Below are 23,813 nucleotides of genomic sequence, written 5' to 3' on the forward strand. Positions count from 1 at the left end.
TAGGTCAGACCAAAATGAGGAGGAATGAGGGACAGAGGGACATTGCTCCAAATCAGGGACAGTCCTTCGAAATCAGGGACAGTATAGCTATGCATACCAGACCCTTTTCATGCATGTGGCTATAGTATGGAATATAAGGGGCACCCCCTCAAAAAAATCAACAAAACAAACAAGGTTGCCTGCTTCCTAGCAACCAAGGAGACTGTGCAGGATTGCTGCCAGCATCCTAGCATCCGATGACATCAGTTGCTAGGATGCTGACAGCCAAACAGTCACTGGTTAAATAGTGATATTGGTGCAAAAAAAATAATTATTATATGGCCACTTAATGAAATCGGAGGAGAAGCAGTTTAACTTTAAACTGCATATGGGGTTCTTTACTGTAAGAGTGGTAAGGATGTGGAATTCCCTTCCACAATCAGTGGTGTCAGCGGGAACTGTCAATAATTTCACAAAAACTCTTAGAGGCCCATCTTAGCTAATGCATTATACAGTGATATGGGAAATGGTATTGACATAAGCACACACACCTACACGGGTTGAACTGGATGGACCAATGTCTTTATTCGACCTTACCAACTAATGTAACTATCTAAAGAGCATCTCCAAAAATGGACATGACCATATATGGTCAATTAGATAACCTGGGATCCCCTGTGACATTGGTGACAAAATATGGTTATGTCCATATTTGGTCAATGATGTCACTCTGAATACCATGCTGCTTTGTTTACATTCTGTTGCTGGCCAGGGAGCAGTTATTTATGGTGAGTATCCATTGGGAGCAGACTTGTTGGCATGCTTTTAGTTTCCTGAGTTGCAAGGTATCATTTATTATAAATACTGTACATCCTTTTTCAAAGATGTCTGCGCTTGTTTTTTTTTTTTATGTAGCAAAGTACCCCTTAATCGGTGAGTGCAAGACCCTTTAACTCCATTACCAACAATCCCTAGGGCCCCTATCATCCTTTGGACTCCTGGGTATGTCCAGGGAATATAATTTGCAGCTCCTGCCTCAGTGGGGCCATGCCTGATGAAGCAGCTGTGCTAGCTAGATAGCTGCGACCAGGTACAGGGACCCCTACACCACAATTGGTGAACAGGTCACCGAAGGGCATAAGAGCACACAGCACTAATTTAAGTTCCAGTCACCTTGGTATACATTGTTCAAATAGTTTTGGCAATATAGTCATTTAAGGGTAAAATTTATATGGAGATACTCTTGGTGCACCAAATCCTTATGAACTAGAAAATAAATGCTGCTCCTGGAGAAGTCATGTGGGTTATGACGCAACACGTTGAGCAGAGCCAGGTGACGTCATCTCCTTCGTTTTCCTTCCCAACGTGCGGTTTTCTTTTCCTTACCTTGCCTTCTATATTCTTTGTTCTCTGTGATTAACTCCTCTTAACTGCTCCCCTGTGATTGACATTTATCCATTTATCCTGGAGATACTGTATGTTCTACGTATTGACCATGTTTTATAATCATATTTATTTTTATTTTTTGGAATTTTGCTTTGTGATATATATGTATGTTTTATATATATATATATATATATATATATATATATAAAACATACATATATATCACAAAGCAAAATTCCAAAAAATAAAAATCTGTTTATTTACATCTAGCATTTTATTCTTCACCCCTTCTTGGTTCTATGACTGCAATGTCTCCCTGTTCGGATTGTTGGTGGCTGTTGCGGATCATATGACATCTCTCTTGTGGGTCCCTTCGTATCCCGCCCGGCGCATGTGGGGCCTCCCAGTGTTTTGGGGGGCTGACTTTTGTGGCTCAGTTATAGGCGGCCATTCCGCTGGGATGCCTTTGGTATTCACCCGGCTTCCGTCCGCCTCCTTGGCCACTTACATGCGTCGGTGGGCTTTTGCTGCAGGACACCTCTCCGCAGTGCTTTTCTTTTTGGCGCTGCGGGGGGCGCCGTGCAATGCAGGCTCAGGATCCCCCTGGCGCGTTCGTTGGGATGCCTCATGTTGGATGCGTGTGCTGAAATAAAAGGATCTCCCCCCATACGGAAGTTTACCTGTGAGAAATTATGTGGTTTTCCATTTTAAACTGTGCAAACCTATTGTTGCTGGGTTGCTACGCAACAGGGGCTTCTAGGTCTTCCTATACTTCATCCCGCACATGCGCGGTAGATATCCACTAGATCTGGGCCGCTGTTGTGGTCTGGTATACGGTGACGTCATGACGCTGCGGCGCTTGACGCATGGCGGCGCCGTGTCACACGCCACCATTGGTAGTACATTTAAGAGCAGCGTCAGACGCAGTTGCACTGTGCAGCTGCACTGGCGGAGAACGGAATGGTTGTTTCTGGCACTCGGAACTGCTGTACTTCAAATTGATCACATTAAGGTTGGTACTGACTAGGGATGAGCTTCGTGTTCGAGTCGAACCCATGTTCGACTCGAACATCGGCTGTTCGATCGTTCGCCGAATTGCGAACGTTATGGGCCGTTCGCGCTAAATTCGTGTGGCGCGTCACGGCCCATAATTCACTGCGGCATCGCAGTGCATTGCTGGCTGATGATTGGCCAAGCATGCACTATGACCCGCATGCTTGGCCAATCACAGCGCTGTCAGTAGAGAGAGCTGTAATTGGCCAAAGCCAGGGTGGCTTTGGCCAATTACGGCTCAGGGCATTTAGTACACACCCCACACTATATAAGGCCGCCTGCACGGCGGCCCTGTGTAGTGTGTGTTCCGGTGTGCTGAGAGATAGAGAGAGAGAGAGACAGTGTCATTTGATTTGAGTTAGATAGATTAGGCAGAACAGTCAGTCAGTTAGCTGCACTTACAGTGTATTGTGTATATATATGCATCCCAGGTGTTGCATATATATATATACACTGTATTCAGTTTAGCTAGATCCGTTCCTGTTATCTTCTATCTAGACTATTTACATTTAATGCAGTGCGTCCTGCTCACAGTGTTCAGCTAGATCCGTTCCTGTTATCTTCTAGACTATTTACATTTAGTGCAGTGCGTCCTGCTCACAGTGTTCAGCTAGATCCGTTCCTGCTATTTACATTTAGTGCAGTGCGTCCTGCTCACAGTGTTCAGCTAGATCCGTTCCTGTTAAATTCCTACTGACCGGCAGGCTTGTCTGGTTACAGTATATAAAGCTACCTGAAGAAAATTACAGGTGTTCTATTTGATCCTATTAGTACCACGGTCAGGCAGCTAGACTATTTACATTTAGTACAGTGCGTCCTGCTCACAGTGTTCAGCTAGATCCGTTCCTGTTATCTTCCTACTGACAGGCAGGCTTGTCTGGTTACAGTATATAAAGCTACCTGAAGAAAATTACAGGTGTTCTATTTGATCCTATTAGTACCACGGTCAGGCAGCTAGACTATTTACATTTAGTACAGTGCGTCCTGCTCACAGTGTACAGCTAGATCCGTTCCTGTTATCTTCCTACTGACAGGCAGGCTTGTCTGGTTACAGTATATAAAGCTACCTGAAGAAAATTACAGGTGTTCTATTTGATCCTATTAGTACCACGGTCAGGCAGCTAGACTATTTACATTTAGTACAGTGCGTCCTGCTCACAGTGTTCAGCTAGATCCGTTCCTGTTATCTACCTACTGACAGGCAGGCTTGTCTGGTTACAGTATATAAAGCTACTTGAAGAAAATTACAGGTGTTCTATCCCAGCTTAGTGCAGCTACAGGCCATTAGTATGTCTGGAAGGCCAAGAAGGAGAGGCAGACAGTCACAAGCCAATAAGAGAGGGCAAGCAGGCTCTGTGTCTAGTGCTGGTCGTGGAGACGGTGCATCCTCATCAGCACGTGGCCATGGGACACGCTTGGCCTTTTTTTCGGCAGCTGGCCATGTTGAGCCGCAACATGCGGAAGACTTGGTCGAGTGGATGACCAAGCCGTCCTCATCCTCCTCATCCTCTCTCACCCATGCCCAGGGTGCTTTGTCTGGCAAAGCAGCGGCCTCTTCCCTCAGCTCAATGTCATCAGTGACTCCTTCCCTAGCTCCACCATGTCCTCATGAGGATTCCCTCGAACTGTTTGACCACAGTGTTGGGTACATGCTCCAGGAGGATGCCCAGCGTTTGGAAGGCTCTGATGACGATACTGAGCTCGATGAAGGCAGTAACATGAGCGCGGACAGAGGGGGTGCCCAAGAAGGACAGCAATCTGGCAGTCATGCTCCCCCTGCTGCAGCATACTGCCAGGTTTGCTCCAGTGATGAGGAGGGAGGGGATGATGAGGTCACTGACTCAACGTGGGTGCCTGATAGGAGAGAGGAGGAGGAGGAGGAGGAGGAGGAGGAGGAGGAGGAGGAGGCGGCAGCACATCACCAACGAGGCAGGATGCCCTCCAGGGGCCAGCCTAAGGGCAGCACATTGACTGCATCACACCCCAAAGCTCCACATGTGCAGGGCGCTGCAGTCTCTGCGCGTTATTCAAAAAGTTCTTTGGTGTGGGCCTTTTTTGAGACGAGTGCATCAGATCGCACCGCTGCTATTTGCAACATATGTCTCAAGCGTATCTCGCGTGGCCAAAATATCTCCCGCTTGGGTACCACATGCTTGACCAGACATATGTTGACCTGCCATGCAGTTCGTTGGCAAGCGTATCTAAAAGACCCACACCAAAGAACAAAGAGGATCTCTCCTTGCTCCTCATCAGCTGAGATTTCCAACCCCACTAGACCTTCAGTCCTCTCTGAGACCTGCAGTGAGAGGAATGAAGGTGTAGAATTAGGTGTGTCACAGCCAAGTACTTGTGGGCAATCTGCTTTTGGTACACCGACGTCAGATTGTACCAGGCAAATTTCCCTGCCCCAGCTGCTGCACCGCCGAAAGAAGTTTGCTCCCAGCCATCCACATGCCCAGCGGTTGAATGCTAGCTTGGCAAAATTGCTAGCACTTCAACTGCTGCCTTTTCAGTTGGTAGACTCTGCCCCCTTCCGTGAGTTTGTGGAATGTGCGGTTCCTCAGTGGCAGGTACCCAAACGCCACTTTTTCTCACGGAAGGCGATTCCGGCTCTCTACCGGCATGTGGAAGGCAATGTCCATGCCTCGCTGGACAGGGCGGTCAGCGGTAAGGTGCATATTACCACTGACTCATGGTCCAGCAGGCATGGACAGGGACGTTACCTAAGTTTCACGGCGCATTGGGTGACTCTGCTGGCAGCTGGGAAGGATGCAGGACAAGGTGCAGTAGTGTTGGAGGTTGTTCTGCCACCACGCCTCCAAAATGCTGATTGTGACACACCTCTCTCCTCCACCCCCTCCTCTTCTTCTTCCTCCATGGCCTCTTCCTCGGAACCAGCGGTGCTCCGTAGGCGTTCAAGGGGCTACGCAAGTACGCAGGCCAAAAGATGCCATGCGGTGCTTGAGCTGGTGTGCTTGGGGGACAGGAGCCACACTGGGGCAGAGGTTCTGTCAGCTCTGCAGGGGCAGGTTCAGAGGTGGTTGACGCCACGCCAACTTAAGGCAGGAATGGTGGTTTGCGACAATGGCACCAACCTCCTCTCTGCCCTCCGACAGGGACAAATGACCCATGTGCCCTGTTTGGCTCACGTCCTTAACTTGGTGGTGCAGCGGTTCTTGGGCAGGTACCCGGGCTTACAGGATGTCCTGAGGCAGGCCAGGAAAGTCTGTGTGCATTTCCGCCGGTCATATAATGCCAGTGCTCGGCTGACGGACCTCCAAAAGGAGTTTAACCTGCCCAAGAACCGCCTAATCTGTGACATGCCCACCAGGTGGAACTCAACGTTGGCCATGCTGCAGCGGCTGCACACGCAGCAGAGGGCCATCAATGAGTACCTGTGCGACTATGGCACCAGGACAGGGTCAGGGGAGCTTGGTTTTTTTTCCCCACGCCAGTGGGCCATGATCAGGGATGCATGCACTGTCCTGTCACCATTCGAGGAGGCCACGAGGATGGTGAGCAGTGACAGTGCATGCATCAGTGACACTGTCCCCCTTGTCCACCTGTTGGAGCACACGCTGCGTGGAATAATGGACAGGGCACTTGAGGCAGAACAGAGGCAGGAAGAGGAGGACTTCCTTAGCTCTCAAGGCCCCCTTTATCCAGACAGTGTTCCTGCGTGCCCGCCGATCACACAGGAAGAGGACGAGGAGGAAGAGGAGGAGGAGGAAGATTGTGTCAGTATGGAGGTGGAGCCTGGCACTCAGCATCAGCAGCAGTCTTTAAGGGATCAGTCCCAAGAAACACATGGACTTGTACGTGGCTGGGAGGAGGTGGCTGCGGACCATGTCGTTCTTAGTGACCCAGAGGACTCCGGACCGAATGCCTCAGCAAACCTACGCTGCATGGCCTCCCTGATCCTGCAAAGCCTGCGTAAGGATCCTCGTATTCGTGGTATCAAGGAGAAGGACCAATACTGGCTGGCAACCCTCCTTGATCCACGTTACAAGGGTAAGGTTGCGGACCTTATCTTGCCATCGCAGAGGGAGCAGAGGATGAAACATCTTCGGGAGGCCTTGCAGAAAGGTCTGTGCAACGCGTTCCCAGAGACTGGGAGGTTACAAACTCCTGTTTCTGGACAACGTGTTGCTGAGGCTTCGGTCAGTCAAAGAAGGAGCGGTGGAGAAGGTGGCCGTCTGACCGATGCGTTCAGACAATTTTTTGGTCCGCAGCCCCAAGGTATGATCGGTTCCAGCAACCATCGCCAGCGTCTGTTTTACATGGTGCAGGAATACCTAGGGGCAAGATCAGACTTGGACACCTTTCCCACCGAAAATCCTCTGGGTTACTGGGTCTTGAGGATGGATCACTGGCCAGAGCTTGCACAGTATGCAATTGAGCTACTGGCCTGTCCTGCATCCAGCGTTCTTTCGGAACGCACATTCAGTGCTGCTGGAGGCGTGGTAACCGATCACAGGGTGCGTCTGTCCACCGACTCGGTCGATCGGCTGACCTTCATAAAAATGAATGAGTCTTGGATCACCACCAGCTACCAAGCACCTGATGCTGATGTAACCGAATAATTTTTTTTGAAATCTCAGATCCCTTCAAAGACTGCCTATGCTGATGCTGAGTGACTATCCCTGAGTAATTATCCTCTTCCTCCTCAATCATCACGCTGATAGCTTGTAAGAACATTTTTGGTTCTGGGCGCCACCACCAGTGCCTAAGGCACAATTTTTCAGCCCCTGTTTAACAGGGGCGTGTAATTACAATTTTTGATGTAATACTTTGCAGCAGGGCTCGTTCCTGCATTCCAACTAGAGTGTCTGTGAGGGGTTGCAGTGTTGTGGCACCAGCACCAGTGCCTAGGGCCCAATTTTTCTGCCCCTGTCTAACAGGGGCGTGTAATTACAATTTTTGATGCAATACTTTGCAGCAGGGCTCGTTCCTGCGTTCCAACTAGAGTGTCTGTGAGGGGTTGCAGTGTTGTGGCACCAGCACCAGTGCCTAAGGCCCAATTTTTCTGCCCCTGTCTAACAGGGGCGTGTAATTACAATTTTTGAAGCAATAATTTGCAGCAGGGCTCGTTCCTGCGTTCCAACTAGAGTGTCTGTGAGGGGTTGCAGTGTTGTGGCACCAGCACCAGTGCCTAAGGCCTAATTTTTCAGCTCCTGTTCAACAGGGGCATGTAATTACAATTCTTGATCTAATATTTCACAGCAGGGCCCTGTGAGGGCTTACAGTGTTGTGGCCACAGCAACACCTAAGGCCCAAATTTCTGCTGAGTATATAGGGCAGGACCCTACTTTCAAACATCTAACTTACAAACGACTCCTACTTGCAAACGGAAGGAGACAACAGGAAGTGAGATGAAATCTACCCCTAGGAAGGGAAATTCTCTCCTGTAAGAGTTAATATGGGAAAACAAGTTCTCCTTTCCACTGATGCTTTCCAATCCTTGTTCCACAAAAAAACCCAAATTTTCAAAAAACATTTTTCATTGGGACAAAAAAGTGAGGTGAAATCTTCTGAAGAGGAGGAAAGACAGCAAAACAAATGTCACAGGGGTGATAACCCTTCCCTATGTTTTCCAAAAAGCTTAGAAAAGATTTTTTGGCTGGAGCTAAACACGTTAAAAATGTTCAAAATTACAAACAGATTCTACTTAACAACAAACCTACAGTCCCTGTCTTGTTTGCACCGCCTGTATACTGCTGTTCAGAGTATATAGGGCCTGGTGGCCCCACACCTTTCCTTATTTTAATTTGGGTGCGGGGTTCCCCTTAATATCCATACAAGACCCAAAGGGACTGGTAATGGACTGGGGGGTACCCATGCCGTTTGTCTCACTGATTTTCATCCATATTGCCATGACCCGACATGACATTAAACCCGCAAGCAGTTTTAAATGAGATTTTTTCCTTTAAAAATGACATTTGGTGCAGGGACTGTTCTAAACATGGGAAACACGCGTCACTTTACAGGCATACTATAGACACCCCCCAGGTACGATATTTAAAGGAATATTTCACTTTTTTTTTTTTTACTTTAAGCATCATTAAAATCACTGCTCCCGAAAAAACGGCCGTTTTTAAAAGTTTTTTTTGCATTGATACATGTCCCCTGGGGTAGGACCCGGGTCCCCAAACCCTTTTTAGGACAATACCATGCAAATTAGCCTTTAAAATGAGCACTTTTGATTTCGAACGTTCGAGTCCCATAGACGTCAATGGGGTTCTAACGTTCGTGCGAACTTTCGGTCCGTTCGCGGGTTCTGGTGCGAACCGAACCGGGGGGTGTTCGGCTCATCCCTAGTACTGACCCTATGAGGGGCATGTTTTAGGTACCCCCTTCTTTTGATAGATCATAGCATTTACCTATATAGCTAGACCGTAGTATTTACTTATATAGATTTTTTTCTAATATGAGGCTTTTTTGATTTAACTCTCCATCTGGTTAGTTCCCCTTTTATGCTCTCTTTGTTTCAATGTAGATTACATCTCATTGGATATATGTGGATAAATTTGAACTAACTGAATTGGTTAACCATACATCCTCCCTTGTAGGTTACAACCTATCTTCCATTCTGTAGTGGATTTGATGGAGGTAGGATTTAGTGACAGTCACACAGTCAATTACAGAAATGTATGTCCTTTATCTATTAAATCACACTGCAATTGAATTGAAGCTACGTACTGTATTGAAACCGCAGTTTGATATCTCACGTGTGGGCTCTTTTGGTCAGTGCATTTGGGGTGGATCAGTGTGGATCAGTGTGGACCCACTACCTACCTCTTTGTCCTCTGGGCACTGGGGTGGTTGATTCGCAATACAGGTGCCGCTACTACTCCAGCAGTGAGACCTTTATGGTGAACCTCATTGGGTATGTTCCTTTTATGCAATTATTATGCTGTATGTTTCCTATTCAAAGCAGCTGTTTAGACCTATTTATGTAGTATGTTACTTAATTTGTTCAATTCTAATTTTCTTGTACAGTGTGATCCTGTTCTATGACTTTCCCCTGATGAAGGGACGCCTTTATAGTCCTGAAACACGTCGGGCCGTCTGGACAACTTATGTGAATCACTACGATCAACATTGTTTTTAGTTGTTTTGATTTTTGTAGTTATGTATATTGTGTTTCTTTTTGAATTTATTATGTTATATTGTACATTCTGAACTTCAATAAGTCTTTTTATTGTTTATTTTTTGTTGCCGTTAAAGTCCCACTCTTTCGGGGGTACCCTCTTTATTTCTCATTTGAGGGATGTTGGCAACCTTTATGGTTCAGTTGGATGTTCATTTTTTAGTTCTATGATGGGGCACAAGTGCAGAGGCGGCTGGTGCTCAAAATTCAGCACCAGCCGCCACTGGTTTCTCACCTATGTCTATTTGTGTTCTCACACATCCTGCTTTTATATCTGTATACCCACTACCGCAGTGCTGCAAGAGAATCTCACATGCTCTTGGTTGCAGCCTCTTTGGGTGAGTCAGAGGCCCGCAAGCTGGAAATCACTTGCAGCGCAACATCTCCACCTAGTGAAGGTCAGACTGGTGAAGGTCAGACTGTGTCTTAAATCCTATGTCTTGGTTTTCAGAAGTCTCACCTCCACCAAGCTTGCAGCCCACTCAGTATTCCATGTCCAGGTACTACACAAAGTTCCGGGCAGCTAATCTGCCCTCTGTGGAAGCGGGTTTCCTAACCTTTGACACCATTGTTGGTGTCAGTAGAATCAAACAGGTTTTATTGTTGGTGTCAGAGGGAAACAATAAGTCCCATCATTGATGTCAATGTGCATAGAATAAGTCCAATCATTGGTTTAAATACTTTTTGATATATAAAAATTGCATTTTATATCCAACTATATAGATCAGACCAAAATGAGGGACAAATGAGGAGGAATGAGGGACATTGCTCCAAATCAGGGAAAGTCCCTCGAAATCAGGGAGAGTTGGGAGCTATGATTTTGGAGATGTGTCAACTTCTCACTTTAGCAGTCCATTATAACGAGGGATGAGAATCGGATTCCAGCTGTACTGCAATCTGACCACAGTTTTCAGGATATGTTGAATTTATGATTGATTTTTTGTTTAAGGTATTTATATAGCACTGACAATTTACACAGCGCTTTGCATATATGTCATTTTTGGGGTTTTATAAATGCAATTATTGCTGCAGCAGCTTATATACACAATACTGATGCGCCACTTTACAGGTGGACTAAGGGCACTATATTGAAAGGAATTTTTGGCTACATCTAAGGCCCCAGGATCAGATGGCTTACCACTTGAATTTTATGCCACCTACTCTGAAATTTTAACCCCTAAACTTCATGATCTATACAAATCCATATTTGATACGGGAATCCTACCCGCCTCTATGAGAGAAGCCCAAATTGTGGTAATCCCTAAGCCTGGTAAGGACCCCAAATACCCAGAATCATATAGACCAATTTCATTACTACAGGTCGACATTAAAATACTTGCCAAGATTCTGGCCTCCCGCCTTAACCAGGTTATTCTTTCCCTGATCCACCCTGATCTGACAGGCTTTATGCCAGGGAAGAACACTGCTATGAATATTCGCCGTCTATTTATGAACATCCAGGGGTCCCACGATGAAGTCGGCTCGAGGGTTGTAGTGGCTCTTGACGCCGCCAAGGCCTTCGATTCCGTGGAGTGGAATTATCTATGGGAATGCCTTTCGAGATTTGGACTTGGCCCCAACTTTATTCGTTGGGTTCAGCTCCTTTATCAATCCCCGAAGGCCAGGGTGTTTGTAAATGGTTGGCTCTCTGATCAATTCCCGCTGGAGAGAGGGACCCGACAAGGCTGCCCCCTTTCCCCCATGCTGTATGCATTGGCTGTGGAGCCAGTGGCCATCATGGTTCGTGCGGACACCAATATTCAAGGCCTCAAGATAGGGAATCTGGAAGAAAGGAATTTTTAATTTTTAAACATTCACTTTAAGCATCAATAAATCATTGCTCATTTAAAAATGAAGTTTTTTACAAACATTCAGGGCAGTACCCGGACCCCCCGTAACCATTGTATGTCCAATTACTTGCATATAAGCCTTTAAAATGGAGACTTTTGATTTTTCACGTTTGGGTCCCATAGACTTCAATGGGGTTCGTTATTTGGTTTTGAAAATTCCTGATGTTCGAAAGTTCTGGTGCGAACCGAACAGGGGGTAGTTCGACTCATCCCTAACGTCCATATTAATGGTTACTCCCATGGACCCCCACAGCCTCATGGGTACTAAATGTGAGAATGATGCCTTTGTTCCTATAAACTTGGGGCAATGGTGTCTTGCCAGGCAAGCCACCTTGGCAAATCACCCTCTCAATGTTGAGCGCATATAGCCTTGTATGGTTCAGGAGGGAGGGCGCCCCTTCCTTGCCTGCCAGGTTGCATGCTCAGCTAAAGGTCTGGAGTGTACTTTGGGGGGATACAATGCTTTTCTTTGGGTGGGGTGTCCACCTAAAATTCATACAAGACCTCATGAAGGCTAAGGGTCTGGTATGGAATTTGGGAAATCAATTTTTTTTTTAATAATGTGTTACCCCTTAAAAGCCATACCAGACTATCATAAAGGATAAGGGTTGGGTTTTAATTTCTGGGGGCCGCATTCTGTTTCTTTTTTTGTCACTTTGCTGTAAAGTGTATATAACAAAAGAGAATTTTTAGAAATTAGTACATACATTTGCCTGTAAATAACATTTCCCTGCTGGATTTATTTTTTTAAAGGCATGATGATTCCTCAAAATACATACCAGATCTTTATATAAGAGTATAAAGAGGATTCCTGGTGCTTCTTTTCCCAAGCTAAAGTGGTTGTAAACCTCTAACATTGTCAAGGTCAGGATCTGAACCCACAATCTCTGCTGTGCCCAGCAGTAGCTCTCCTTGTCGAGCCATCTTCCTCCACTGTGCTAGGAAACCCAATTGGAATCCTCATAGATGCCACCTGGACCATTTTACCATTGGTATACATGATGAAAGGGATCCCAGGAGACTCAGATATCCTGATGCTGACATGGATCGGCTTGCCAATGCCCTCTTCACTTTCCCTATCAATATAGGAATTTTTTCTGATGGGAGCGACCCTGCTTTCTCCGAGGGTGTTGAATAATGCTCCCAGATATGTCATTTTCTGCATAGGTGTGAGCTGACTTTTTGAGTAGTTGATCAGCCACCCGAACTTGACCAGTGTGTCTAGGACAAGCTGCACATGCATTTCCAGAGTCTCTTCGTGCTGGGATAGGATCAGAATGTCATCCAAATAATGTAGAACCCGTATCCCTTTCTCCCGGAGGGGAGCTAAGATTGCCACTAGTACCTTGGTGAAGGTCCTGGGTGCCGTTGAGATTCCAAAGGGAAGACATTGAAACTGAAGATGCAGGTTGCCCACTTTGAACCGGAGGAAAAGCTGGAACTGATGTTGGATAGGTATGTGAAGATATGCGTCTTGGAAGTCCATAGAGACCATCCAATATCCTGGTTGTACAGACAATATCACTGTGTTTAGGGGACTCCATCTTGAAGTGCTCTACCCGAATGTATTTGTTCAGCCTTTTCAGGTCCAACACAGGCCTCCAGCCCCCCGTTTTCTTGGGAACTAAAAAGACTGGGGAATAGAATCCTGAGTGCTTTTCTGAGTCCAGAACTAGTACTACTGCCTGCTGGTGTAGAAGAATTTGAATATATTGAAAAAGAGTTTCCCCCTTCTCTCTGGAGTTTGGGATTTTGATGGACTGGAAGAAGAAAGGTGGAGGGCGGCTTCTGAACTTCCAAAAATGTCCTTGAAGGACCGTGAAGATTGCCCACTGATCCATGCAATTTTCCACCCAAACCTGGGCAAACAACCTGAGTCGAGCTCCTACTGGACCGGTTTGGGTGGGTAAGGAGTCAAAAAGTCTTCTGGCTCTCAACCGTGGATGTTGAGGCCTTAGGTTTTCCCATTTTCAGAAATGTGGCCTGTGAGCCTTGCCAGCCTCTTCTGTACTCCGTACCTGGGCGGCATGCCCTGGAAACCTTTGTTCTTTGTTGGGTAACTGGGCGTACTGTGAATCTCTTCCTCCTATTTTTATCCTGGAGAATTAGACCACTCTTCCCACCCTGTGACTCTGCTAATTGCTGTATCCATTTTATCGCTAAACAGAGCTTTTCCATCATATGGAATGCGACACCAGGACTGTTTTGATGTTGGGTCTGCCGACCATGGCTTTAGCCATAAAGTTCTTCTGGCTGTGATAGAGTATAGCATAGCCCCGGAGGAACATTTCAGAACATAAATGTCCGCTTCTGCTATGAAATCTGAGGCCAGCTTCAATTCATCTTGTGCCTTGATGATTTCATCTGAGCCTATGCCTTGTCTGAGGGCTGTCTCGATATTATCCGACCACACTCCGGTGGCCCTAGAAATTGAAGTCAGAGCCACTGCTGGTTTGCATGCTCCTCCTGCTGCTTGATAGGTTTTCTTCAGATCCGAGTTGATCCGGTCAAGGACATCCCTGAAGGAGACTGCATCTTCTAATGGCAGTGTTGTATTTCTGGCTAACCTCATGATTGATGCGTCCACAGCTGGCATGGAGTCGAAAAGCTGAGCATCTGTCCCCACCAGTGGATCTAGCTTGAGAAAGCGATTGTAGGTGATGGGCCTCTTATCCACCTTCCGCCATTCAACCGTAACCACCTCCTTGATCTCCTCCATTAAGGGGAAGGCTGATAATTTCTTCTTTAGGTGAGGAAAATATCTCTTTGTTTTAACTGGAGGCTCCGGATCTTTCTCCCATTGAATGGCGACCTTAACTGCAATAATATATGGCTCAAGTAGAGCAAAATCAAACGCTGAAGCATTTTCCTCTACTGCGTCTGTCTCTTCTTCAGAATTAGCTTCTGGTTCAGGTTGATGAGTGGGTATTTCCACTACTCTTTCATTTTGGGTGGGGCTACTTGATCTTGGGATAAGGCTAACTCCTGGATTGAATCCTTGATCAGATTCTTAAATGATTCCACGGATTCCTGTTTGTCTCTTTCCTTGTCTCCTGTGGCTTCTAGGAGGCACTGACCACATACTAATTTCTTGGGGAGGGCTAGTTTTCCACATACCCAACATGCCTTATTTCTTGGAATGTGCATGCTTATTTCATGTGCAGGCCTGCGTTGGGGATCATGCCTACTTGCGGTATGCTGGAGTGACCTCTGACCACTGCGGGAGCCATGAGTAGAGGATGAGTGTGAATGACCAGAGCTTCTATGACCTCTTGACCGCCTATCCGGAGAATTTCTGCGGGATGAGCCATGGTGCAAACTATAATGAAACAGAAACAAGAAAGGTGTTTCAACATGCCCGAAATGCTCTTTGAAAAAGGAACTTACCTGACTATTGCAGCCCTTACCCAGTGGTATGTTGAGGATCTTTTTAATGCGGCATCGGGCTACTAGAGGCAGCTGGGGATAAGACAATTTTAAAACAAATCAATCAATGTAAAACAAAAAATAAAAATAAAAAAGTTTTTTTTTTTTAATGTGTGTGTGTGTGTGTGTATGTGTATGTGTGTATATATGTATATTATTATTATTATTATTATACGAGATTTATATAGCGCCAACAGTTTACGCAGCGCTTTACAATGTATAAGGGGGACAACACAATTACAGTACAGTTCAATACAAAAGGTACAGGAGGGCCCTGCTCGTAGAGCTTACATTCTAAAGGGAGGGGGTGGTGGTACAAAAGGTAATAGCTGCAAAGAATGATTTGATGGGGGTGGCTCAGGGAAAGTTATGTGGGTGTGGGATAGGCTTCCCTGAATAAAAGAGTTTTCAGGGATCTCCTAAAGGTGGACAGGGTAGGGGCTGATCGGATATACTGGGGCAGGGAATTCCAGAGGATGGGAGAGGCTCTGGAGAAGTCCTGAAGGCGAGCATGGGAGGAGGTAACAAGGGAGCTAGAGAGCAAGAGGTCCTGGGAGGAGCGGAGGGGGCGATTTGGGCGATATCTGCAGATGAGGTTGGTGACGTAGATGGGGGCGATGTTGTGAGTGGCCTTGTATGTTATGGTTAGCATTTTGAATTTTACACAGTGGGGGAGGGGAAGCCAGTGAAGGGATTGGCAGAGAGGAGCAGCAGTCACGGATCGATTAGTGAGGTGTATTAGTCTAGCGTCAGCATTCATAATAGACTGAAGGGGGGATAGCCTGCTTAAGGGTAGGCCATTAAGGAGAGAGTTGCAGTAGTCGAGGTGGGAAATAATCAAGGAGTGAATAAGTTGCTTTGTGGTGTCATTAGTCAGGAAGGGTCGAATTCTGGAGATGTTGCGGAGGTTAAGGCGGCAGGATTTAGCCAGTGATTGGATATGGGGGCTGAAGGAGAGGTCGGAGTCAAGGATTACACCCAGGACCCTGGCATGTGTGGAGGGACCAATGGTTGTGTTGTTGATATTAATGGTGAAGTCACAGGAGGGGGACCGTGGAGGAGGAAATATAACAAGCTTAGTTTTAGAAAGATTAAGTTTGAGGAAGTGGTGTGACATCCATACCGATATGTCATTCAGCAAGTTTGAGATCCGTGAGGAGATAGTGAGGGTGAGTTGAGGAGTGGAGAGATAGATCTGTGTGTCATCGGCATAGAGGTGGTATTGGAAGCCATGGGAGGTTATCAACTGGCCCAGGGAAGAGGTATAGGGTGAGAAAAGGAGAGGCCCAAGGACGGAGCCTTGGAGTACCCCAACAGAAAGAGGAAGGGGAGCGGAGGAGATGGAGTTGTAAGTGACACTGAAAGTGCGCTGAGATAGGTAGGAGGAGAACCAGGATAATGCAGAATCACGGAGGCCAAGGGAGTGTAATTTGCTGAGGAGCAGCAGTTGGTCAACTATATACACACACACCTACATATACAAACCCCATTCTACCTTGGCCAGGCTCCATGATTAGGAAAAGGAAGGAAGGAACTGAGAAGACACCTTTTCTTCACCGAGCCGGCAAAGTGGAGCCAAGCAGTGGAGCGAAGTGCTGACATACTCAGTAAGGAAGGAAAAGTTATTGGACCACGCGGGGAATGCTGTCAGGAGTCCTTTGGAGGAAAGGAAAAAGGTAGAGGATGCACCCCGCTCACATATATTAAGTGAGACATGCCGCTAAAGGGAAAACAGAGGAGGATGGCAAGCTCCTGGATCCTTTAGGCTGGCCCCAAAAAGATCCACAGAAAAACGGGCTCCCATACTTATCTGGCACCTTTAGCAGCCCAAGTTATGAGACTCCATACTGCAGGAGAGCATGAACCTGCAACGCTCGCACCATATAGCGGTGAGGTAGGGCTGATCGTGATCCTGCAGAAATGAGGACAGAAAAAAGAAGACATGAGGGGGGGGGGAAACCTTTTATTTTTTTATTTTTATAGAGTTAAGTGGTCCTGTGGGTTGGTCGAGGGCGGAGCAACCAACCATTGGTATGCTGCCATGGAGGCACCAGGAAATATAAGACCTATCGTTGGTGTCAGGGATATAGCTGTATACACAGCATGAAACATTTCTCAGGACTGCAGTTCCTCTGAACTCCACAAGGGGTGATCTCACTTCTACCCAGACAGAAAGTCTCTATGGAATACAGACAGGAAGTGATATCAGGTACACACAGGAAGTTCCGGGTGATTTGGGAGGAAGTAGAGAGAAGACATTGCTGGAAGTGGTAGCAGAAGAGGTAATAAGATCTTATTTTCTATATACACCCAGTAACCCCCCCCCCCCGTCATGTCCGTCCTCTTCCTCCATAACCACTGTGATGTCTTTTATCTCCAGCAGATGATGATACACACATATATAGTGTGGAAACCTAGATTAACCCCTTCAGGGGCAGAACATTTCCCCACTTACGGGGCCGGAACATTCTCTTCATTTTGGAGATGTCTCCTGTAACGAGGGATGAGATTGAGATTCGGGTTGTACTTAAATCTGACCCCAATTTCCAGGATTTGAATATTGGTTGAATTTGTGGTCGATTACTTATTTATTTAGCGCTGACAATTTATGCAGCGCTTTGCATGTATATTATTTATTTATTTTTTATTTATTTCAGGTACTTATATAGCGCCATCAATTTACGCAGCGCTTTACATATACATTGTACATTCACATCAGTCCCTACACCCTCAAGGAGCTTACAATCTAAGGTCCCTAACTCACATTCATACATACTAGGGACAATTTAGACAGGATCCAATTAACCTACCAGCATGTCTTTGGAGCGCGGGAGGAAACCGGAGTACTCGGAGGAAACCCACGCAGGTACAGGGAGAACATGCAAACTCCAGGCAGGTAGTGTCGTGTCGTATTATACATTTACATCAGTCTCTGCCCTCGATGAGCTTACAATCTAAGGTCCCTAACTCACCTTATGTACCACGACCTCCGGGAGTGTGATGGTAACCCCCATAGACAAGGCTGGCTGACATTTCACCTGAGGGTATAGATTACTTGGGCTATAGTAGGATGTTAACAGATGGACACCCCTCTTAACCACTTCCTGCCTGCTGTATACTAAGAATATGGTCTCAGGGTGGTTCTCCAGTTCCAGGAGGACATCCAGGGACATCCTCCCAGTCTTTGCACACGTCCCTCTGATAATCTTGTGTGATCACAGTGCTTGTACCAAGCCGATGCGAGAGGCCCAGGTGTCGTGATCGCTGTGACCAATCATAGCTAATCACATGATAACATGTAAACAAACTGTAATAAATAGTTTTCATTAGTGATGCCGATACCAAATATTTTCACGAATACTCGTACTCATGAAAATCTCTGATACCCCAAACCGATATTTCGCGGTGCGACTTGAGCCCACACAAAAATGAATGGGCTCAAAGTGAACTGCAAAGAATCGCATGTGGTTTCCCGCACTGCTCCGGTGTGAACACAGGCTGTAATCACTATGACAAGCCTGGGTTCACACAGGAGCGGTGGGGAGACCGCATGCAATTCGGACAGGAATCGCACTGCATTCCTGTTACCCGCTTGCCGACCAGCGCACGCCGATTTACGCCGGCAGAATGGCACTGGTGGGCAAAAGGGCATACAGGTACGTCCCCTTTAAGAAGCGGCACTGCGGGCGCGCGCGACGCGTTTTTCCGTGACTGTGACCTCGTGTCCCGCAGACTCTGTCCGCCAGGTGCCCACGATGGGCACCAATGAAGCTGCACTGATGGGCACCGATATGCTGCACTGATGGGCACCGATATGCTGCACTGATGGGCACCGATATGCTGCACTGATAATCAGTGTAAATGTCCCCTGTAACTGAAGACGCTGACCGCGCTGAGGAAAGGAAATGCCAATAATCGGCATTTGTTTACATGTGATCAGCTGTGATTGGACACAGCTGATCTAATGGTAAAGAGCCTACGTCATTGGTAATGCGCTGTGTCCAAGACGACAAAGAGGGCAAGATGTCCGATGAAATCCATCTGGAGGGATGAAAGGCCCGGCCGTCATTCTGCTATAGGCTGGGCGGGAACTGGTTAAAGGGGGAACTGTGAAGTAAAGGGGGACTGTGGACACTGTAAATGGGGATTGTGGGAAAAATTGGCTGCTACGAAACTGGTTACCAAAAAAAGGTTGGGGACCACTGAGCTATTGAATGCCTAACCTGGCTTTACCCTATCCTGCTTGCTGAGCCCTGAGCTAAAGCTAGATAAAGAATAGTAGACCAGGAGGGACAGCAGCTAAAGTAGAACCTCAGACGGGAACTAACCAAGCTTAAAACTGCTCCCACCCCCCCTTCTATCTCCTAGACTAGCTACCCTGTAGATGCATATACTTCCCTATTCTTTTTTTCTAAGCTCTGTTAATTGCAAAAAGTCTTGTACAAAAGACAGAGCATCAGTAAAACATAGTATCATACAAACTGATATACAAAGTTCTATGTTTGACAGAAGAGGCATCATAGTGCAATAAAACATTGCAAGTGTTAAAGTATGATGAGCCAACCAACAAAATGTTTCCCTGAGACCATTTATTTCAGCTGGTGTGACGTATACTGTACAATCACTGACTGATCCACTATGACCAAACAGAACTGGGTGCCTGGGTATAAAAGAAAAACATTTACTCTCTCGAAGAAGTTAAGGTAAGGGTAGATGCACACCACACATTCCAAATCTTATTGTATTTACGAGAACAACCCCTGTTTTCATAGATATCTTTTTTAAAGGGGAATACCTGGTTAATTGCACACAACTATTGATGGAGCGGGGGCGGGAGGGCTGTAGCCGTTTAAGGGTAATAAGCGTTTGTGCAAAGAATAGGGTTTGCCTCAATAGTATTTTTGGTGTAGCGAGGCCATCGCTCTTCATCTAGGAGGCCCAGGATACTTACCTCTTCTTACAGTGCTATGGTCTGGCTACGTGATTGACTACCGGCGGTTGGCCTTAGGCGCCGACAACAGATGCCCCATAGTAAGCCTGTGAGTGACATCACTGCCTAGGCATTCCATCCATTATTGGTGTTCTCTCCACCCCCTGAAACCGGTTGCTGGGGAGTTCACGTGACTGGACCGGAGCACCCTGAGAATAGGGAAGTATATGCATTTTACTTCTACATGGTAGTTACTATTAGAGTGAGAAGGGGGGTGGGAGCGATTTTAGGCTTAATTCATTTTAGCCCAGACTTCCACTTTAACTAAGCTAACAGGAGCTGCATATAAACTTTATTTTAATAAAGAGGTTCACCCAATAATATACTGCAAGTTGACCACTACACACTTACAGTAGTACAGACCTAGCTCTCTGGCATTGTGTATATGTTAGACACTTATGTCACCAGACATCAGGTACTTACATAAGCTGCAAGAGTTAAATTATTAGAACACAGGAACACTTGCCTAATAGTCTTTGCCTCTGGTCTGCATTAAATACAGCAGTAGAAGTTTCTGCGTTGAAGGTCACGTGGTCCAATTCTGTGCCTAATTTTTACAAACTACCTTTAATTTTGGGTTTCTAAACCCAGCTAGCAAAGACAGGATGTACCTTTCTATAACCAAGTAGCTCTGTATCATTGTGTGTGTCAGGTTCCTATAAGGTGTCAGGATGTCACTGTCTATTTCTCCATGGAGGAGTGGGAGTATTTAGAAGGATGCAAGGATCTCTACAAGGACGTCATGTTGGAGAATTTACCACCCCTCACATCACCGGGTAAGAGGAGACTTTATTTTAAAGGAGAGAGACTAGTCTGGAAGGTCCACCTAGACCCCCCTTCATCTGCTAAACACATAGAAACAATGTATTCAGTCAGTGTGTGTGTTTCCTACAGATGGATCCAGTAATGGGAATCCCCCAGAGAGATGTCCCCGTCCTCTGTATTCCCAGGATTCCACACAGGAAGATCACACCATCCCTCACCACCATCAGGTAGATGAGGAACAATCACTGATAGTATTATTACTTATTAGGATCTGTATATCATCTGCATTGTTACAATTTATGTCATTTTTATTATATATTCAGAGTGGAGACCTGAGAGAAGTTGAGGTTAATGAAGAGATAAAAGAGGAGGATGATGAGGATGGGGTGATGGAGGAGTCAGAGTTTCCAAAAGTACACAAAGATCTGTACCAGGACACCATGGTGGAGTCATCCAGCTACAGAAACCCACCAGAGAGATGTCCCCGTCCTCTGTATTCCTGGGATTCCACACAGGATGATCACACCATCCCTCACCATCATCAGGTAGATAATTGACAATTATTGATAGCAATGATTTACACACAGCACGTTTGTTACAATGAATGTTTATTGTTTATTCAGAGTGGAAACATTGGGGATTATAATATTGTTGTTAAAGAAGAGTATAAAGAGGAGGATGAGGAGTATGGAGTGATGGAGGAGCTTTCTGAAGGACGCAGGGATCTCTACAAGGACATTTTGATGGAGTCACCTAATAATAAAAACCCACCAGAGAGATGTCCTCATCCTCTGTATTCTCAAGATTCCACACAGGAAGATCACACCATCCCTCACCATCATCAGGTAGGTGGAGTTGAGGGTCTGGAACATAAAGTGATTGAACACTCTGACATGTGGAGATGATGTGTGGACTCTACAAGATGATATTTTCTATGTGATCTCACATCATAAATACTTCTATTTTACAGATGTTCTTTTCTGCCATTCTGTTGGTTTAGGGTGAAGATCTGATGAACATGAAAGTTGAGGGTGAAGTAGAAGAGACGTATGTGAGGGATGATCAGCAATATACGGAGGAGGCTGGAATGACGAGGACATTCAAAGTGGAGGACAATCCTACAGAGATCAGCACAGGTGAGCCATAATTTATTCTTCTGTTATCTCTGCTCTGTTACTGCACACTGATTGGTCCAGAGTAGGGCGGGAGATGACTGATATCAGTCAATAATAGGTTAATAGTCACTGATACCCGTTCTGCACATTATTTATTTTCTCTCAGATAAACCCCCTTCTCTGTGCTGCAGATACAATTTGTGTACTTCAATATCATTTATGTAGATTTTGGGGATAGGCTGATAGTTTTAGACACAGTAGTACAGATATGATAACACACCTTTTTTGGAGGTTTATCCCTCCTCTTTTTAGCAGACTTATAGCTAAATGTTAACATAAACCTCTATTAACAGTCTTGCTGGAATAAAAAGTAAGTAGTGAGGATGGGCTTTAGGTTTGACTCTAACTTGTTAATTTTGCTGGCGTTCTAAAAACCAGTGAGTCATCACTGCTTATTCCTTAGGGCCTGATATGGATCTTAAGGACTCCTCCCCCCAAAAAACTTTTGTGGGGTCTCTCCAATTTGTGCTAAACCATCCAGTCTGGTTTTGATGTCAAGGGGGAACGCCACACAGAATGCAAAAAAAAGCCCCCCCCCCCCAGTTCTTTTCCAGACCCTTGTGCAAGTATGCAGCCTGACTAGCCCAGAAGGAGGAGTGAACCTTCTGGACAAGGGCATAGGCCTCTTTCCCAAAACCCTGGCCTGGTGGTGGTAGGATTCTGCAGGTGGGGGCTTGTCAAAATCTGGAAACCCCCTTAAAATTTATGGTAGGCCCCAGATAATGGCTCCTCTAATTAGTAACCCTAATTTTAATAAATAAACATGCAAAACCGCTCTTTGGCATGTTCTTGAACTATGATCGGTCCTGTCATCCAGTGATGCAGAGCCATTTCAGTCACGATGAATGATACCTACCGACCTGCTGATAGAAAAAAAAAACACGACCACGTGTCCAATCCTGTCGCTTACTTGCTGCAAATGTCAGCTCCTGGGCCCTGCAACTGAATGAAAACCAAGAAGCAGGATCTCTCGGATGACACTGATGGCCAAATATGGACATGACCAGTTTTGGTCAGTAATGTCACAAGGGATCCAGAATGACATCCTTGACCTAAAATGGTCATGTCCATAATTGGTCAGTTATGTCACCTATGGTATCTCCACCCATTTGGTTATGTTCAGCTAGGGAGCTGTCATTCATGTTCTGCACTCTTTATGACACACTGAAGCAGTTCCAAAAAAAAAAAAATGGCAATCTGTTACTGGTTACTGTCACCAGAGCAGGGCACTATGGTGACATTGTACTGCTCTGGTTAGTCTCTGACCGTCGACCAGAGTTGTACAATGTCACCATAGTGGTTTACCGCTCTGGTGGCGGTAAACCTTTTTTTTTGTAAAAATAATATAAAAAAAAAAATTGTAAAAAAATAAAAAGTATAAAAAATAAATAAATAAAATAATTAAGGGCTCATTTACACTTTTATAATGCTATCTGAAAAGTGAGCTGTCTTCATATTGCTCCTCAGAGAGCATTTACCAGTTTTAACCCCCTACATACTGGACTACCACAATGCGCGTGTTTTCTGTGATTGCGATGCATTTACAGCGAGGTCCCATTCATTTGAAGGAGTTGCGCTCACTGAGCACACCAGCAGCATTCCTGCTGTGGAATGTGTACACCCCCCAACCTTCCTAGTTAAAGGGTTTTCCTGGGTTTTACGGTCCTTCCCCCTTCCCAACCACAAGTGTAATTGAGCCCTTACACACTTACCAGTGCAGCTGGTCAGTGTCCCTGAACAATGCCACACCAGTCCCAGTGTAACCATAAGGCCTCATTCACCAGGATGTATCAACACATACCCTGGGCGAGGGCCACGTTTACCCACATGGAAATGCATAGGTTTTCCATGCATCCTCGTGTAGGCAGTCCCATTGATGTCTATTGAGATGCAGTAGCTGCTAGAATACAGCTGCTGCTCCCAAGTGTAGATGTGTAATTGTATGCCCCTGGAAAGTGCTCTTTGGATTTTGGTCCTCTCTATGTGGCTAGGCTGTGAAAAAGTCTTGCACGTGCTATTCCCATGCTTGGAAGAAGTTT

The 23,813-nt window shown here is 46.0% G+C and overlaps 1 protein-coding gene across 2 annotated transcripts in view; it reads left to right on the forward strand.

Moving 5' to 3' along the window:
* The first annotated feature begins 17,051 nt into the window (after positions 1-17,051).
* The window catches only part of LOC141121589 (uncharacterized), a 50,195-nt gene continuing 43,433 nt past the window's right edge, over positions 17,052-23,813 (forward strand). Inside the window, exons 1-6 of one of the 2 annotated variants that reach the window (XM_073611229.1) lie at positions 17,052-17,126; positions 20,487-20,610; positions 20,729-20,826; positions 20,923-21,144; positions 21,223-21,444; positions 21,600-21,735. In XM_073611229.1, coding sequence (XP_073467330.1) covers positions 20,526-20,610; positions 20,729-20,826; positions 20,923-21,144; positions 21,223-21,444; positions 21,600-21,735 — 763 coding nt within the window. In that variant the 5' untranslated portion in view covers positions 17,052-17,126; positions 20,487-20,525. Of the gene's footprint in view, positions 17,127-17,277; positions 17,711-20,486; positions 20,611-20,728; positions 20,827-20,922; positions 21,145-21,222; positions 21,445-21,599; positions 21,736-23,813 lie in introns of those variants that run through there. The other variant, XM_073611228.1, reaches the window with a different exon arrangement.

This window comes from Aquarana catesbeiana, unplaced genomic scaffold, assembly GCF_042186555.1.
Source record: "Aquarana catesbeiana isolate 2022-GZ unplaced genomic scaffold, ASM4218655v1 unanchor226, whole genome shotgun sequence".
Lineage (NCBI taxonomy): Eukaryota > Metazoa > Chordata > Amphibia > Anura > Ranidae > Aquarana > Aquarana catesbeiana.